Genomic DNA, 18,308 nt, shown 5'->3' with positions numbered 1-18,308 from the left:
GGTGTGCTGACTACCTGCCTTCAGGATGTTACCCACTGAGGTGTGCTGACTACCTGCCTTCAGGATGTTACCCACTGAGGTGTGCTGAGTGACCACCTGCCTTCAGGATTTTACCCACTGAGGTGTGCTGAGTGACTACCTGCCTTCAGGATGTTACCCACTGAGGTGAGTGACTACCTGCCTTCAGGATGTTACCCACTGAGGTGACTGACTACCTGCCTTCAGGATGTTACCCACTGAGGTGAGTGACTACCTGCCTTCAGGATGTTACCCACTGAGGTGACTGACTACCTGCCTTCAGGATGTTACCCACTGAGGTGACTGACTACCTGCCTTCAGGATGTTACCCACTGAGGTGTGCTGACTGACTACCTGCCTTCAGGATGTTACCCACTGAGGTGTGCTGACTGACTACCTGCCTTCAGGATGTTACCCACTGAGGTGTGCTGACTACCTGCCTTCAGGATGTTACCCACTGAGGTGACTGACTACCTGCCTTCAGGATGTTACCCACTGAGGTGTGCTGAGTGACTACCTGCCTTCAGGATGTTTCCCACTGAGGTGTGCTGAGTGACTACCTGCCTTCAGAATGTTACCCACTGAGGTGTGCCGAGTGACTACCTGCCTTCAGGATGTTACCCACTGAGGTGTGCTGACTACCTGCCTTCAGGATGTTACCCACTGAGGTGACTGACTACCTGCCTTCAGGATGTTACCCACTGAGGTGACTGACTACCTGCCTTCAGGATGTTACCCACTGAGGTGTGCTGACTACCTGCCTTCAGGATGTTACCCACTGAGGTGTGCTGACTGACTACCTGCCTTCAGGATGTTACCCACTGAGGTGTGCTGACTACCTGCCTTCAGGATGTTACCCACTGAGGTGACTGACTACCTGCCTTCAGGATGTTACCCACTGAGGTGTGCTGAGTGACTACCTGCCTTCAGGATGTTTCCCACTGAGGTGTGCTGACTACCTGCCTTCAGGATGTTACCCACTGAGGTGTGCTGAGTGACTACCTGCCTTCAGGATGTTACCCACTGAGGTGTGCTGAGTGACTACCTGCCTTCAGGATGTTACCCACTGAGGTGTGCTGAGTGACTACCTGCCTTCAGGATGTTACCCACTGAGGTGTGCTGAGTGACTACCTGCCTTCAGGATGTTACCCACTGAGGTGTGCTGAGTGACTACCTGCCTTCAGAATGTTACCCACTGAGGTGTGCCGAGTGACTACCTGCCTTCAGGATGTTACCCACTGAGGTGTGCTGACTACCTGCCTTCAGGATGTTACCCACTGAGGTGTGCTGACTACCTGCCTTCAGGATGTTACCCACTGAGGTGTGCTGACTACCTGCCTTCAGGATGTTACCCACTGAGGTGACTGACTACCTTCAGGATGTTACCCACTGAGGTGTGCTGAGTGACTACCTGCCTTCAGGATGTTTATACCTCAACAAGATGGCTTATGACCTTGTCATTGCAATAACAAAAATGTATATCTGAAGGCACTCACCAGTCTTCCTCTTGTCCCAGTACCATTTTTATACTACGATATGTATGCCTTTTGTATGAATAAATATCTAATACTAATCACTTCCTTGTTATTCAAGGCACTATGAGATTATTTGAGGAAAACAAATGAAATAAGACACCGTAACATAAAATATTTATTGTTATTCATCAATAAGCTGATACTGTTGCTCAAACAAAGCACATTCATAATTTGTATGCATTCATTTATTTTTTATAAGAAATTCTTCAGTACTTTTTGTATACTTTTCAGCCAGTGGTTTTAAAAGTAGCGCTCACAAGCCAAAAGTGGTCCCCGAATATTGTGTACTACATCACGTGTGTGTGTGTGTGTGTGCAGATGTGCACCATGTCATTGCTCCCTCTCTCGTTCTGCTGTGTTTGCATCTTGTTAGCTGTCACTCAAAAATGTCAAGGGGCTGAAGCAGAAAAGGGTTAGAAACTAGGGATTTCGTGGCTAATTGAGGTAAGACAGTAATTCTACTCATGGAGATTATGCATGTTTATAAACTGGGTGGTTCAAGCCCTGAATGAGGATTGGCTGACAGCCGTGGTATATCAGACCGTATACCATGGATATTACTTTTTTTTTTACTGCTCTACTTACATTGGTAATCAGTTTATAATAGCAATAAGGCACCTCTGGATTTGTTGTATATGACCACTCCACATTGGGTTGTGGCTTAAGAACAGCCCTTAGCTGTGGTATTTAGGCCACGTGCCAACACCCCCTCGAGCCTTATTGATTAAACTACACAGACACATCCAACCCGAAGTGGGAGGTTGAAGAAAAAAAAAAAAAAAAACGGTCACATCCAGGATGTCTTTAAATGTCATTTACAACTTTCAATTTGACTCACTTTCTGGAGCTAATTTCTACAAAGCATACAATGTCAAGAGAGAGGTTCACTTTCAAGCAATGACTACAAAATAACGTGGACCCTCTCATCACACTAGTAACAACTTTAATTTTGAAGCAATTAAATATTCTGAATCAACAAAAAAAAAAATAATGAAATGAAACCGCCATAACTGAAATCAATGAATATATAGCGAAGAGAGATGAATCAAAGGATTTCTTTTGAGATTTGCTTTTTGAGCAGTCTAGCTCGCAGAAACAAAAGATTTGATTTTGAAATGAAAACATAAATATTTATAAATTGTAAGGCTAAAACACAAAACGTAGATGAAGATATGTAGTCAGTCTCATCTACAGTGTGAGAAACAAAACTATATGAAGGTAAAGGAATTACAACCGACAGAGGAAATACTTCCTGTAACGGAGAAGACAGAAGAACACGAGGTTAAAGAGAAGAGCACCGAGGCTGGCTCAGTCCCAAAATGGCACCCTATTCCCTATTTAGGGCACTACTTTTAACCAGAGCCCCATAGGCACTGATATAAAGTAGTACACTATATAGGGAGGGAATAAGGTGCCATTTGGGATGCGGCCCTGGGAATGGTGAGTAGGCGTACAGGTCTAGGATCAACTCCCCCAATCCTAACCTTAGCCACTAGTGGGGAAAAATGCTCAACTGACCCAATATCAGTGTCTATGAAAACAGCTTCACCCAACTGTGTGGAACTCCATCATCATCATGATGGCGGTAAAACCCCAATAAGACTATGAAAGTATTCAGTTGGTCACAAAAAAAAAAAAACAGCAAGATGGAAACCTAAACGAGTCATTTCTGGAGACATGAACCAGTCTCTTGAACTAGCTCCCAAAAAAAAAGGACAAGACCGACGTCGGCTCGTGCACAGTAGATCACCTGCTGGGTGGGACTGGTGTTGGTCTGTCCCTAATGCTGCCGCATACCACCAACAATAAGATCAATCTAGTTACTCAAGTTTACATTCTGTGACGTACGATACATCTGTAGTGGCCGTACAGCGTTGCAGCCTCTGCAGAAGTCAGAGCAAAATATAATTTTGTTTGGGGGGGCGCTTCGCAGAGCTGCTGTGAAGGAAGTGAGTTTGTGTTAATACAGGACCCCGCCCCCTCCCGCTTACAGTCAACCAATCATGTCAATGCGGAGATACACAGAGCCCTCTGTATCGTTACAACATTTGAGAGGCGCATGGCGTTGCGTTACGGAGTTTGATTCAGACTCTCTGCACGCCTCCGGAGGCGTCGTAATTGCGTCACACCCTCCGACCACATTTTCCAATCGATCTTTAATGGTAAATGGTCCATTCCCTAGCTCAGTCACACCTAGTGTAGCAACATTACCAAAGCATTTACAAATGTTCCAGATTTCCTGCTTTATTACCTCTTGTTCCCCGGGAATCTTCTAGAAAAACTTGGAATTTTGGAAAAAGTTACCCGGAATTTTGCAACCCTAATCACAGATCTGAGATCAGATTCCCCTCCAAATGTAATCATTAGGGGGGTGAATAAGATCTGACTCTGGACAAGCCATTAGGGCCGATCAGATTCCCCTCCAAATGTAATCATTAGGGGGGTGAATAAGATCTGACTCTGGACAAGCCGTTAGGGCCGATCAGATTCCCCTCCAAATGTAATCATTAGGGGGGTGAATAAGAACTGACTCTGGACAAGCCGTTAGGGCCGATCAGATTCCCCTCCAAATGTAATCATTAGGGGGGTGAATAAGATCTGACTCTGGACAAGCCGTTAGGGCCGATCAGATTCCCCTCCAAATGTAATCATTAGGGGGGTGAATAAGAACTGACTCTGGACAAGCCGTTAGGGCCGATCAGATTCCCCTCCAAATGTAATCATTAGGGGGGTGAATAAGAACTGACTCTGGACAAGCCGTTAGGGCCAAACAGATCTGAGATCAAATACTAATCAACATTTTTTTATTTATTTTTTTACTTTTTGTAATTGCTTGAGCCTGCCTGGAGTGCCAGATGAGCAGGGATTTTCAGTATTTTATTGGTTCCATTGTGCCAGAAATACTTCAAAATCGATCCCAGATAAAGTACTTGAAATTATTCCTAAATAGTCTTTGAATCCAGGCAGGTCTGATAGGGGCCAATGTCTACTTCCTCCCACTGGCACCTCGGGCTCCAGGATAACGTTTCTAGGAAGACATTTAGGATCTGCCTCCTCTGCCCTAATCCTAACCATATCAGCATCTAGGGGAAACTTCACCCTACACTGGCAGCTCAGACATACTGTTGTTTCTTGTGAGCCTGTGAGGCAAGGTCTTTGGCTTTCTCTTTAGCTGCCAGAGCCGTCTCCCTGGCCCTCTCTGTAGCATGCTCAGCCAGGGTCCTGGACGGGGACTCACCTAGAGGAGAAAGGAAACGTGGTTTTTTTTGTGAGTGAGTGAGAGAGAGTTAGAACATAGTTGGAGTCAAGGGGTCTAAATCCCTCAAATTCAAACCTGACCTGGAAGCCAGTTCCACTGCTTTGTTCCATTGTTCCCCTGTAATCAGGGACTGGTTTCCACCGCCCCACCCACGGTACCGTTGTTTCCACCGCCCCACCCACGGTACCGTTGTTTCCACCGCCCCACCCACGGTACCGTTGTTTCCACCGCCCCACCCACGGTACCGTTGTTTCCACCGCCCCACCCACGGTACCGTTGTTTCCACCGCCCCACCCACGGTACCGTTGTTTCCACCGCCCCACCCACGGTACCGTTGTTTCCACCGCCCCACCCACGGTACCGTTGTTTCCACCGCCCCACCCACGGTACCGTTGTTTCCACCGCCCCACCCACGGTACCGTTGTTTCCACCGCCCCACCCACGGTACCGTTGTTTCCACCGCCCCACCCACGGTACCGTTGTTTCCACCGCCCCACCCACGGTACCGTTGTTTCCACCGCCCCACCCACGGTACCGTTGTTTCCACCGCCCCACCCACGGTACCGTTGTTTCCACCGCCCCACCCACGGTACCGTTGTTTCCACCGCTCCACCCACGGTACCGTTTCTACCGTTTCTACCGCAACACAGTACCGTTTCTACCGCAACACAGTACCGTTAATAATAAGGAACTGAACTGATCGCCCCCACCTTATTTTACAGCGTAATAAAAACAACTGGCCTCCATCTTACCTTGCATTTTGGCCAGGACGTATTCAAACCCTTTCATGGTCTTTGCAACACTGGTCTTGAACCGAGCAAGGCCGAACTCCTGTAAAGTGAAGCCAGAGATGGTTAGGGTATCAGACAGGGAACGCTGGTCTTGTTGTGTGGTATAACTGACAGTGATGTTAGTTCCTGTGGTGGTATTTGTATTTATTATGGATCCCCATTAGTTCCTGCCAAGGCAGCGGCTACTCTTCCTGGGGTTTATTATGGATCCCCATTAGTTCCTGCCAAGGCAGCAGCTACTCTTCCTGGGGTTTATTATGGATCCCCATTAGTTCCTGCCAAGGCAGCAGCTACTCTTCCTGGGGTTTATTATGGATCCCCATTAGTTCCTGCCAAGGCAGCAGCTACTCTTCCTGGGGTTTATTATGGATCCCCATTAGTTCCTGCCAAGGCAGCAGCTACTCTTCCTGGGGTTTATTATGGATCCCCATTAGTTCCTGCCAAGGCAGCAGCTACTCTTCCTGGGGTTTATTATGGATCCCCATTAGTTCCTGCCAAGGCAGCAGCTACTCTTCCTGTGGTCCAGCAAAATTAAGGCAGTTATGAATGTAACGTTTTTAAAATTGTATAGCAGAATTCACTACAATCTGACAGCACAGTTGCAGTCATCAACGCTCTGGATAACATGAAAACAGCCTAACCAGCTCTGCTAGGGCGAGTAAAATGGTCAGAGAGCTGTCCTCTCATTTGTGTCTGGAAGTAGCTAGCAAGTTAGCCAACGTTAGCAAGTTAGCTTCGGTGCTTGAACGCTCGGATCACCCTTAAAGAGATGGGTGTGGCTAAAGCTTAAGAGGGTGTGAACGATGCTGAAATGGGTGGGCTCTCCAGTAGTAGCAAAAAAAATGTAAAGGGCAATTTTTTTCTTCAAAAGTGAGTTTACAAGTTTGTCAACTTTCAAAGCAGAATTACGTTCCCATTGTTCCTCAACTGTAGTGCATAATGTACCATTTCATACCTCTTGAGTCTTAACTTTTATCCAATGTCATTTTGAGCCGGTCTGTCACATTACAGCAGGGCGTGTAAAGCCATAACACATATGTAAGTTAACAAGACAGGGCCCCCCCCCCCCCCCAATAATTTTATCATCATTTTCTCTTAGCCAATCAGCAGTCATTTGTGTCAGTGCTGTGCTTGTTGTTCATTTTAATTTGTTTACTGTAAAATAGCATTGTATCTGGTCAAACACCATATTTTCCAAAACTTTACTATGGGTTGGTAACAGGACCCCGGTGGCTTGTCATCGTTAATAGACCATTTTTCCACACTCACTTTACGGAACTCAAAAGTACAATTATTGTCTTTCATAATTTGGTCAGATATACTTGGATGTGTAGTGCCAGCGTTTGTTGCTGGCATCTCATGTCTAAATTTGCTAATCTTGCCAATGAAAAAAATCATTAAAGTAGTTGGCAATGTCAGTGGGTTTTGTAATGAATGTGCTGAGTTTTCCCCCCAACATTTAAGGCGCTCCAAAGCTTTTTTACTATCATTCTTTATGTCATTTATTTGTTTCATAGTCTAGTTTCTTATTATTATTCAGTTTAGTCACATGATTTCTCAATTTGCAATACGTTTGCCAATCGGTTGTGCAGCCAGACTTATTTGCCTTTCCTTTATCCTCGTCCCTCTCAAACATACCATTTTTCAATTCCTCATCAATCCACTGGGATTTAACAGTTTTTACAGTCATTTTCTTAAATGGGTGCATGTTTATTGGTAACTGAAATAAGCAATTTCATAAATAAATGTGTCAAGTGCAGCGTCTGTTTGCTCCTCATTACACACCATGGACCAATAAATATTATTTACATCATCAACATATGATTCACTACAAAACTTATTGTATGACCTCTTATCCACTATATTAAGCCCAGCCTTTGGAACTCTGGTTTTCCTAGATATGGCTACTATATTGTGATCACTACATCCTATGGATCTGGATACTGTTTTAAAGCACATTTCTGCAGTATTAGTAAAGATGTGATCAATACATGTTGATGATTTCATTCCTGTAAATACCCTGGTAGGTTGATTGATAACCTGAACCAGGTTGCAGGCACTGGTTACAGTTTGAAGCTTTTTCTTGAGTCGGCAGCTTGATAAAAGCCAGTCAATATTTAGAAAAATCACCCAGAAAATACACCTCACTGTTGATATCACAAGCATTTTACACATTATCCAGATACTGACTGTTAGCACTTGGTGGCCTATAGCAGCTTCCCACCAGAATCACCACCACTAGCATTTCTGTAAATGTGATAACCTTTTATTGCTCCAACTGTATCAAAAGTTATTATCTATGTGAGTTTCAGAGATAGTAACAGATTATTCATATTCTGACTAACAAGTTTTTTTAATTTCATGAAACCTCGTTTCTTAAGCTACGTATGTTAACGTGGGCTATTTTAAGCACTTTTCTGGGATGCTTGCTTGTTTTTAAAAATCGCTTTACTGGGAAGCTTAGCAGAAGTAGATATTTTTCATATTAGTGCAGTGATATTAGTTGTTGTTGTGTGGTATGACTGGCAGTGATGTTAGTATAGACATGTCTAAACAGATTCATGTTGTCACTAACTTTCATACGGCTCAGTAAACCCAACTAATAGCCGACACAACAGCTGAGGGTTTTTATCAAAGTCAGATACCAGACAGTGAATCATTCAACAACTTCTACACAGGCTGAACAGGCAAACTGCCAGCTTGTGGTTCTTTTACAACAGTCTTTCTGTAACTCATAGATGGCTACATATTATAGATTGCGGTAGAAAGATTGTCAAGTCAGGGACTTTCTAGGGATCCCACCCTTCCAGTAGACACTTAGTTCCCCACTGGCCTTTAACCCCACTGACCTGTATAAAACACACACACACACCTGTATAGCTCTGGAAAGCCCGTAGAGGTTAGACGAGATCCAGGCCTCTCTGTTAATCTCCGTCCAGCTGGTGTTGTCAGGGTTAATTCTGTACTCACAACGCTCCTCCACAGACTGACAGGGGAATCAAAACACAGACCTTATTATGACTACAGTATGGTGAATATAGTGCATTCGGAAAGTATAACGTTACAGCCTTATTCTAATGGATTAAATACATTATTTCCCTCAATCTACACACAATACCCCATAATAACAAAGCGAAAAACAGGTTTAGACATTTTTGCCAATGTATTAAAAATAGAAATACCTTTACATAAATATTCAGACCCTTTGGTATGAGACTCGAAATTGAGCTCAGGTGCATCCTGTTTCCATTGATCATCCTTGAGATGTTTCTACAACTTGGAGTCCACCTGTGGTAAATTCAATTGATTGGACCTGATTTGGAAAGGCACACACCTGTCTATATAAGGTCCCACAGTTGACAGTGCATGTCAGAGCAAAAACCAAGCCATGAGGTCGAAGGAATTGTCTGTAGAGCTCCGAGACAGGATTGTGTCGAGGCACAGATCTGGGGAAGGGTACCAAAACATTTCTGCAGCATTGAAGGTCCCCAAAAACATAGTGGCCTCCATCATTCTTAAATGGAAGAAGTTTGGAACCACCAAGACTCTTCCTAGAGCTGGCCACCTGGCCAAACTGAGCAATCGGGGGAGAAGGGCCTTGTTCAGGGAGGTGACCAAGAACACAATGGTCACTGACAGAGATCCAGAGTTTCTCTGTGCAGATGGTTGTCCTTCTGGAAGGTTCTCCCATCTCAGCAGCACTCCACCAATCAGGCCTTTATGGTAGAGTGGCCAGACGGAAGCCACTCCTCAGTAAAAGGCACATGACAGCCCGCTTGGAGTTTACCAAAAGGCACCTAAAGACTCTCAGACCATGAAAAACAAGATTCTCTGGTCTGAAGAAACCAAGATTGAACTCTTTGGCCTGAATGCCAAGCGTCACTTCTGGAGGAAATCTGGCACCATCCCTAAAGTGAAGCATGGTGGTGGCAGCATCATGCTGTGGGGATGTTTTTCAGCGGCAGGTACTGGGAGACAGGATCAGGATCGAGGGAAAGATGAATGGAGCAAAGTACTGAGAGATCCTTGATGAAAACCTGCTCCAGAGCACTCAGGACCTCAGACTGGGGCGAAGGTTCACCTTCCAACAGGACAACGACCTTATGCACACAACCGGGACAAGTCTCAATGTCCTTGAGTGGCCCGGACTTGAACCCAATCGAACATCTCTGGAGAGACCTGAAAATAGCTGTGCAGAGACTCTCCCCATCCAACCTGACAGAGCTTGAGAGGATCTGCAGAGAAGAATGGGAGAAATTCCCCAAATACAGATGTGCCAAGCTTGTAGCGTCATACCCAAGAAGACTTGAGGCTGTAATCGCTGCCAAAGATGCTTCAACAAAGTACTGAGAAAAAGGTCTGAATACTTATGTAAATGTCATAGTTTATTTGTAATACATTTGTAACAATTTCTAAAAACCTGTTTTTGCTTTGTCATTATAGGACATTGTGTGTAGATTGAGGGGGGGGATTTTTTTTTTTTAATCCATTTTAGAATAAGGCTGTAACAAAACGTGGTAAATGTCAAGGGGCCTGAATACTTTTCTGAAAGCTGGAGTAGGATATATACAGTAATCAGTCATTTTTATTAGTCATTTTTATAAGGATCCCCATTCGCTAACGCCAGCTAATCTTCCTGGGGTCCTTCCTGGTTTACAGTGTAGATTAGTATTAAGAGCTGGTTCATGTCTTCATAGTGACTTCAGGGGAACTCCCACCAGAGAAATACTGCTCAAATTCAAATACACTGGCCAAAAGTATGTGGACACTCCTACAAATTAGTAGATTTGGCTATTTCAGTCAAACATGTTGCTGACAGGTGTATATTTTTTTAATAATAATAAATAAAAAAATTAATCGAGCACATGGCCATGCAATCTCCATAGACAAACATTGGCAGTCGAATGGCCTTACTGAAGAACTCAGTGATTTTCAACGTGACACCGTCATAGGATGCCACCTTTCCAACAAGTCAGTTCGTCAAATTTCTGCCCTGATAGAGCTGCCCCGGGTCAACTGTAAGTGCCGTTATTGTGAAGTGAAAGTGTCTAGGAGAAACAACGGCTCAGCCACGTAGTGGTAGGCCACACAAGTTCACAGAAAGGGATCGCTGAGTGCTGAATCGCGTAAAAATTGTCTGTCCTCGTTTGCAACACTCACTACTGAGTTCCAAACTGCCTCTGGAAGCAACGTCAGCACAACTGTTCATCGGGAGCTTCATGAAATGGGTTTCCATGGCCGAGCAGCCGCACACAAGCCTAAGATCACCATGCACAATGCCAAGCATCGAGTAGTGTAAAACTCGCCGCCATTGTACTCTGGAGCAGTGGAAACGCGTTCTCTGGAGTGATGAATCACGCTTCACCATCTGGCAGTCCGACGGATGAATCTGGGTTTGGCGGATGCCAGGAGAACGCTACCTGCCCCAATGCATAGTGCCAACTGTAAAGTTTGGTGGAGGAGGAATAATGGTCTGGGACTGTTTTTCATGGTTCAGGCTCCTTAGTTCCAGTGAAGGGAAATCTTAACGCTACAGAATACAATGACATTCTAGACAATTCTGTGCTCCCAACTTTGTGGCAACAGTTTGGGGGAAGGCCCTTTCCTGTTTCAGCATGACAATGCCCCCGTGCACAAAGCAAGGTCCATACAGAAATGGTTTGTCAAGTTCGATGTGGAAGAACTTGACTGGCCTGCACAGAGCCCTGACCTCAACCCCATTGAACACCTTTGGGATGAATTGGAGCGCAGACTGCGAGCCAGGCCTAATCGCCCAACATCAGTGCCCGACCTCACTAATACTCTTGTGGCTGAATGGATGCAAGTCCCCACAGCAATGTTCCAACATCTAGTGGAAAGCCTTCCCAGAAGAGTGGAGGCTGTTATAGCAGCAACAGGAGGGGACCAACTCCATATTAAAGACCATGATTTTGGAATGAAATGTACAACGAGCAGGTGTCCACATACTTTCGGTCATGTAGTGTAGATTCAAAAGATGAAGATTTGCGTTGGCTCCCCTGAGCTAATGCCAAGGTTTTAGCTCAGCGGGCTAACACAGTCACAGTACGAATCCCAGTTGAACCCACGTACCATCATGCGTGCGTGGCTGATGTTCCAAGTCAGCGTTGTCATGGTTCTGTTCTGGGGATCCACGATGGAATCCTCGATGATGTAGGCGTGCCTGGCCATGGTAACCGGCAGGTCCTTCTCCATCCAGCGAGGAGCGCGGTTAGTTTTGGTCAGCAGTCGCCTAGAGACCAGACGGTTACCGGGAGTTACCTCCCTGAAGATGATGTCCTCCGTTAGGACATGGTTACTGTGGGGAGAGAGGAGAGGAAATTGTAATAATTGTATTACAGTTAGAGACATGCTGGGGAGAGAAGAGATGGGAGGGGTGAATTAGGTGTGATTCATAGACACTTTACAGCTTAAAAGGACACTAAAAGATTAGAGGTCGAAACGTTGCATCTGTCTCAAAGGCGTTGCGATGTCTATACGTCTCTATGCTACAACGTTGCGATCTCTATGCGTCTCTATGCTACAACGTTGCGATCTCTATGCGTCTCTATGCTACAACGTTGTGATGTCTATGCGTCTCTATGCTACAACGTTGTGATGTCTATGCGTCTCTATGCTACAACGGGGAAAGAATGAGGAAGTGGATAAAATGTAATTTCTTAAGATTATCAGTGAAATTAACATGATAAAATCTCGATACCAAAGCGATACCACAACAACAAAATGTGTATAAGCCAAAGTCCCAGAATGCCACTTGATCCAGACAGGTAAACTCAGCTACTGCTCTGTTCAATCGTTGGGCATCTTTTGAGTTCAGTATCATTATATATATTTTTAAATACATCAAAACAATTCAGAGACAGCCATGTATGCATTAATTAATAAATTATACAAATCTAAGTACAGTGAGGGAAAAAAGTATTTGATCCCCTGCTGATTTTGTACGTTTGCCCACTGACAAAGAAATGATCAGTCTATAATTTTAATGGTGGGTTTATTTGAACAGTGAGAGACAGAATAACAAAAAAATCCAGAAAAACTCATGTCAAAAATGTTATAAAATGATTTGCATTTTAAATCAGGGAACTAAGTATTTGACCCCCTCTCTATCAGAAAGATTTCTGACTCCCAGGTGTCTTTTATACAGGTAACGAGCTGAGATTAGGAGCACACTCTTAAAGGGAGTGCTCCTAATCTCAGTTTGTTACCTGTATAAAAAGACACCTGTCCACAGAAGCAATCAATCAATCAGATTCCAAACTCTCCACCATGGCCAAGACCAAAGAGCTCTCCAAGGATGTCAGAGACAAGATTGTAGACCTACACAAGGCTGGAATGGGCTATAAGACCATCGCCAAGCAGCTTGGTGAGAAGGTGACAACAGTTGGTGCGATTTTCCGCAAATGGAAGAAACACAAAAGAACTGTCAATCTCCCTCGGCCTGGGGCTCCATGCAATATCTCACCTCGGAGTTGCAACGATCATGAGAACGGTGAGGAATCAGCCCAGAACTACACGGAAGGACCTTGTCAATGATCTCAAGGCAGCTGGGACCATAATCACCAAGAAAGCAACTGGTAACACACTACGCCGTGAAGGACTGAAATCCTGCAGCGCCCGCAAGGTCCCCCTGCTCAAGAAAGCACATATACATGTCCGTCTGAAGTTTGCCAACGAACATCTGAATGATTCAGAGGACAACTGGGTGAAAGTGTTGTGGTCAGATGAGACCAATGGAGCTCTTTGGCATCAACTCAACTCGCCGTGTTTGGAGGAGGAGGAATGCTGCCTATGACCCCAAGAACACCATCCCCACCGTCAAACATGGAGGTGTAAACATTATGCTTTGGGGGTGTTTTTCTGCTAAGGGGACAGGACAACTTCACCGCATCAAAGGACGATGGATGGGGCCATGTACCGTCAAATCTTGGGTGAGAACCTCCTTCCCTCAGCCAGGGCCACTACTCAGTAAAAGGCACATGACAGCCCGCGAGTTTGCCAAAAGGCACCTAAAGGACTCTCAGACCATTTGAAACCAAGATTGAACTCTTTGACCTGAATGCCAAGCGTCACATCTGGAGGAAACCTGGCACCTTGCCTACGGTGAAACATGGTGGTGGCAGCATCATGCTGTGGGGATGTTTTTCAGCGGCAGGGACTGGGAGACTAGTCAGGGTCGAGGGAAAGATGAACAGAGCAAAGTAAAGAGATCCTTGATGAGAACCTGCTTCAGAGCGCTCAGGACCTCAGACTGGGGCGAAGGTTCACCTTCCAACAAGACAATGACCTTAAGCACACAGCCAAGACAACGCAGGAATGTCCTCGAGTGGCCGAGCCAGAGCCCAGACTTGAACCCAATCTCTGGAGACCTGAAAATAGCTGTGCAGCTACGCTCCCCATCCAAACTGACAGACCTTGAGAGGATCTGTAGAGAAGAATGGTAGAAACTCCCCAAATACAGGTGTGCCAAGCTAGTAGTCATACCCAAGAAGACTCGAGGCTGTAATCGCTGCCAAAGGTGCTTCAACAAAGTACTGTGTGTAGGGTCTGAATACTTGCGTAAATGTTATTTCAGTTCTCTATATAACCTTTATTTAATAAATTTGCACAAAATAAAAAGTTTTTGCTTCGTCAATATGGGTTAGTGTGTAGATTAATGTTTACATTTAAAAAAAAAAAACAATTTTAGAATACAGCTGTAACGTAAGAAAATGTGTTAAGTCTGAAGGTCTGAATACTTTATAAATGCACTGACATAATGGTATTGATTTATTTAAATGGTAAATCTATTGATAAACTGGGTAAATCAAGATATAGCTTAGGCGCATTCACAATACAGCTGAAAACATTGTTCAATAGGAGTGTGTCATGCATTGAGTTGAGCTGAGTTTTAGCTGATTTCATGGGGCTACAGATGACAGTCTGTTTTTTCCCCCCCCCCTTCGGGACTTATTTTAATTGTACTGATCAACAACATTTGCATAGAAGTAGCTTATTTTATAAAAATGCGTGCCCTCTTTTACCAGTAATGACATCATTCATGAGGCAAGAGGTGGGCGGTCTGTCGGAGCAGTCAGTTCGCTGAGGCAGTAGATCATCTTGGTGGAGACGTGCAAGAGAAACCGAATAAATTAATTGATAAAGTTTGTGGCTATCAGCTTTGAAAATCTGCATATTTTGCTTTATGGTTTGCATATTATCACAAAGTACCAGAGCGGTGGATTGATGTTAACTTTCCTAGCTAGCTGACAGCTGAAGCTATCCTACAAAGATGGAAGATACCGGTATCTTCTTGCATTGTAAAGGGTTCTAGCCAGTAGGACATTGTTTTGCGAACAGTAATGAACAGTTAACATTTCTACATGCCGTGTTACATTATTCAAGCGTGTTAACTTCTGTGCAGCACGAGAGGAGAGCTAACACGTGTGCTCACGCTATAAAAAAGGGGGACATCTGCTGCGCTGATAGACCGGTTCGATCCGTGAGACACATTTGACAGAAGTACCGAAAGTTCTAATTAAATCTAGTACCAAACCAGTGGAGGCCCGGCTTATAATAATGCCTTGAAATGGAGTCAATGGACATGTGGTTGATGAAGTTCCCTTGACTCCATTCTAGCCATTACTATGAGCCGTCCTCCACTCAGCAGCCTCCACTGCACCAAACCATTTTTTCATGTTTTAGTACAGGGAGATTTCCAGTAATTGTGCTAAGCTAACTTCAAATCATCTCCAAACTGCACGCAGACACAGGAATAAAATTGGTTTCCATGAGTTCGTCTGACTGGCTAAGTGTCTTGCAGTAACTCTTGAAATCACTGACAGTGAATGTGTGCACTAACAATGCTTTAACTTCACCATGGCTTTAAGTGATACAGCAAATAACCTGTTTTACAGGATGGGCATTTATATATAGGTTTGTCTAGGACTATTTATAGTACAGCCTAGTCACATTAGGAGGGTTAGTCAAGGTCTATTTATAGTATTTATTTCACCTTTATTTAACCAGGTAGGCAAGTTGAGAACAAGTTCTCATTTACAATTGCGAGTATAGCCTAGTCACATTAAGAGAGTTAGTCTAGGACTATTTATAAACTGGGTAGTTCGAGCCCTGAATGCTTATTGGCTGACAGCTGTGGTATATCAGACCGTATACCACGGGTATGCAAAAAAATAAAAATATTTTTACTGCTCTAATTACATTGCCTGGACGGTATATGGTTCTCTCTGCTTCTATTTTCAATCACTTGATGCATTCGCACTTGATGCATTCGCACCTGATGCATCCGCACCTGATGCATCCGCACCTGATGCATCCGCACACTACGTAAACAATAGCCAAGCGTAACCATGAAAATGCTAAGCTACAGAATTATATAGACCAGCGTTCTGGAAGTCGGTTTAATAACACTTGCCTGTGGATAATTTTGTCTCATATTTCCACCCGACTAAGGATGAAAATCAGCAGACAAACAGGTAGAGTATGTTCAAATTAAGTTTATTCAACATTGACTTGAAATGGGACTTTTGGGGATTTATGAACATATAGATGAGCACGGGGGGAAAAAGTACCCAACTGTCACACTTCAGTAAACGTATGGATACATGAATAGAAAGTTGCTCAAGTAAAAGTGAAAGTCACCCAGTAAAATACTGCTTGAGTAAAAGTCCAAAAGTATTTGGTTTTAAATATACTTTAGTATCAAAATTAAAAAGTATTAAATCATTTAAACATTCTTATATTAAGCAAAGCAAATGGCACCGTTTAAAAAATGTACAGATAGCCAGGGGCACACTCCAACACTCAGGCATAATTTACAGATAGCCAGGGGCACACTCCAAAACTCAGACATCATTTACAGATAGCCAGGGGCACACTCCAACACTCAGACCTCATTTACAGATAGCCAGGGGTACACTCCAACACTCAGACATCATTTACAGATAGCCAGGGGCACACTCCAACACTCAGACATTATTTAGAGATAGCCAGGGGAACACTCCAACACTCAGACATCATTTACAGATAGCCAGGGGCACACTCCAACACTCAGACATCATTTACAGATAGCCAGGGGAACACTCCAACACTCAGACATTATTTAGAGATAGCCAGGGGAACACTCAGACATCATTTACAGATAGCCAGGGGCACACTCCAACACTCAGACATAATTTACAGATAGCCAGGGGCACACTCCAACACTCAGACATCATTTACAAAAGATGCATGTGTGTTTAGTGAGGCCGCCAGAACAGAGGCCGTAGGGATGACCACGTGTTCTCTTGATAAGTGCGTGAATTTCACAATTTTCCTGTCCTGCTAAGCATTCAAAATGTAACGAGTACTTTGAGTCGTCAGGGAAAATGTACGGAGTAAAAGTCAAATATTTTCTTTAGGAATGTAGTGAAGTAAAAGTTGTCAAAAATATAAATAGTAAAGTACAGACACCCCAAAAAAACGACTTAAAGTACTTTTACACCACTTACCCGTAGGGCTATCTTTCTTACCCGTAGGGCTATCTTTCTTACCCGTAGGGCTATCTTTCTTACCCGTAGGGCTATCTTTCTTACCCGTAGGGCTATCTTTCTTACCCGTAGGGCTATCTTTCTTACCCGTAGGGCTATCTTTCTTACCCGTAGGGCTATCTTTCTTACCCGTAGGGCTATCTTTCTTACCCGTAGGGCTATCTTTCTTACCCGTAGGGCTATCTTTCTTACCCGTAGGGCTATCTTTCTTACCTGTAGGGGTTAGGGTATCGCTCCCAGAAAGCGATGCAGACTTGGTCCCAGGAACTTTTCAGAAGACCCACACAGGCAAAGTACTTCACCATTGTTCCCGTAAAAAGACGACTTTATATGTACACTTTGGTAAATACCTGTTAGAAGAATAGTACACAGTGAGTAAGCTCAAATTAGCTAGGATATTATCAATTACATGCACATTTGCCCAATTAATCGTGAAATTAGAAGGCTGCACTAAAAAGCGAAACTCCTAGATAAAAGCATAGAAAGTGGAATGTTGCGCTTTAAAATGACAGCTGTCAAATAAACTTTGGTTAAATAAAAAATAAAAAAAAAACAGTAAACGTGCGCAAAAAGCCATAGTTAACTAAGTTAACGTTTACCCGTCTGTCCATAATTATTATCGCTATATGCATGTCCACATACCGCTCGATATGCAACCCCAGTTCCGTTAACGGAATCGTTAGTGACAGGAAATGGAACAAAACTGAAACGGTCACGTCTGCACTCAGTCTCGCTAGAATGCTATGGTAACGAGCTAGTTAGCTTAGCATAGAGTGGTGGTCAACGCCATCAATTCATTAGCTATATAGCTAAAGTGACCCATTTTCATATGAGGGGAAAAATAAATAAAAATCTAAACATCTTTCCGCTTGAATATGAAACGGTAAGAAAGCCACTTACCTCGTTGGCAATACCATTTACAGCGGAGATAAGTGCATTTTCTACTACTTTTAGAAGAATGTAGCTTGAAGCTACACGACAGACTGATTCCGGCCAATTGAAAAGGGAAGGTCAAGAACAACGACATATCCGGTGCGACCAAGAGCAGAGAGGAAGTGAGAGCGACCCAACATCTGGCTTCTCCACAGCAGGTGGCGTTGTTTCAGGGGAAAGGAGGATGGCGGAAGCAGAGAAGGGGCTTGAATCTGATGGCGGTGGA

At 44.1% G+C, this 18,308-nt stretch overlaps 1 protein-coding gene across 2 annotated transcripts; it reads right to left on the bottom strand.

Annotated features, from left to right (window-relative positions):
• Positions 1-1,655: 1,655 nt before the first annotated feature.
• LOC115166315 (PRELI domain-containing protein 1, mitochondrial) lies at positions 1,656-18,173 on the bottom strand. Of its 2 annotated transcripts, none has more exons than XM_029720223.1 (6): positions 18,050-18,173; positions 17,363-17,499; positions 11,694-11,919; positions 8,476-8,589; positions 5,565-5,643; positions 1,656-4,791 (listed from the first exon to the last, which is right to left on the bottom strand). In XM_029720223.1, exons 2-6 carry the CDS (start codon positions 17,452-17,454, stop codon positions 4,667-4,669), a joined length of 636 nt encoding a protein of 211 aa, XP_029576083.1. In that variant the 5' UTR covers positions 17,455-17,499; positions 18,050-18,173; the 3' UTR covers positions 1,656-4,666. The 2 variants fall into 2 exon arrangements, with proteins under 2 accessions (XP_029576083.1, XP_029576091.1); XM_029720231.1 differs by lacking the exon at positions 18,050-18,173 and adding an exon at positions 17,749-17,827.
• Between the last annotated feature and the right edge of the window lie 135 nt (positions 18,174-18,308).

Source organism: Salmo trutta, chromosome 3 (assembly GCF_901001165.1).
Source record: "Salmo trutta chromosome 3, fSalTru1.1, whole genome shotgun sequence".
In the NCBI taxonomy this organism is placed as follows: Eukaryota; Metazoa; Chordata; class Actinopteri; order Salmoniformes; family Salmonidae; genus Salmo; species Salmo trutta.
Note: the sequence above shows the minus strand (reverse complement) of the source record. Positions and strands in the feature narration are given on the sequence as shown.

Excerpts from the sequence above, each read along its gene's own strand:
- LOC115166315 (XM_029720223.1), bottom strand. The coding sequence starts at position 17,454 with ATGGTGAAGTACTTTGCCTGTGTGGGTCTTCTGAAAAGTTCCTGGGAC. Across the intron at positions 11,920-17,362 it reads CGATACCCTAACCCCTACAG|TAACCATGTCCTAACGGAGG; the intron begins GTAAGAAAGATA and ends CTCTCCCCACAG. Across the intron at positions 4,792-5,564 it reads CGTCCTGGCCAAAATGCAAG|GTGAGTCCCCGTCCAGGACC; the intron begins GTAAGATGGAGG and ends TTTCTCCTCTAG.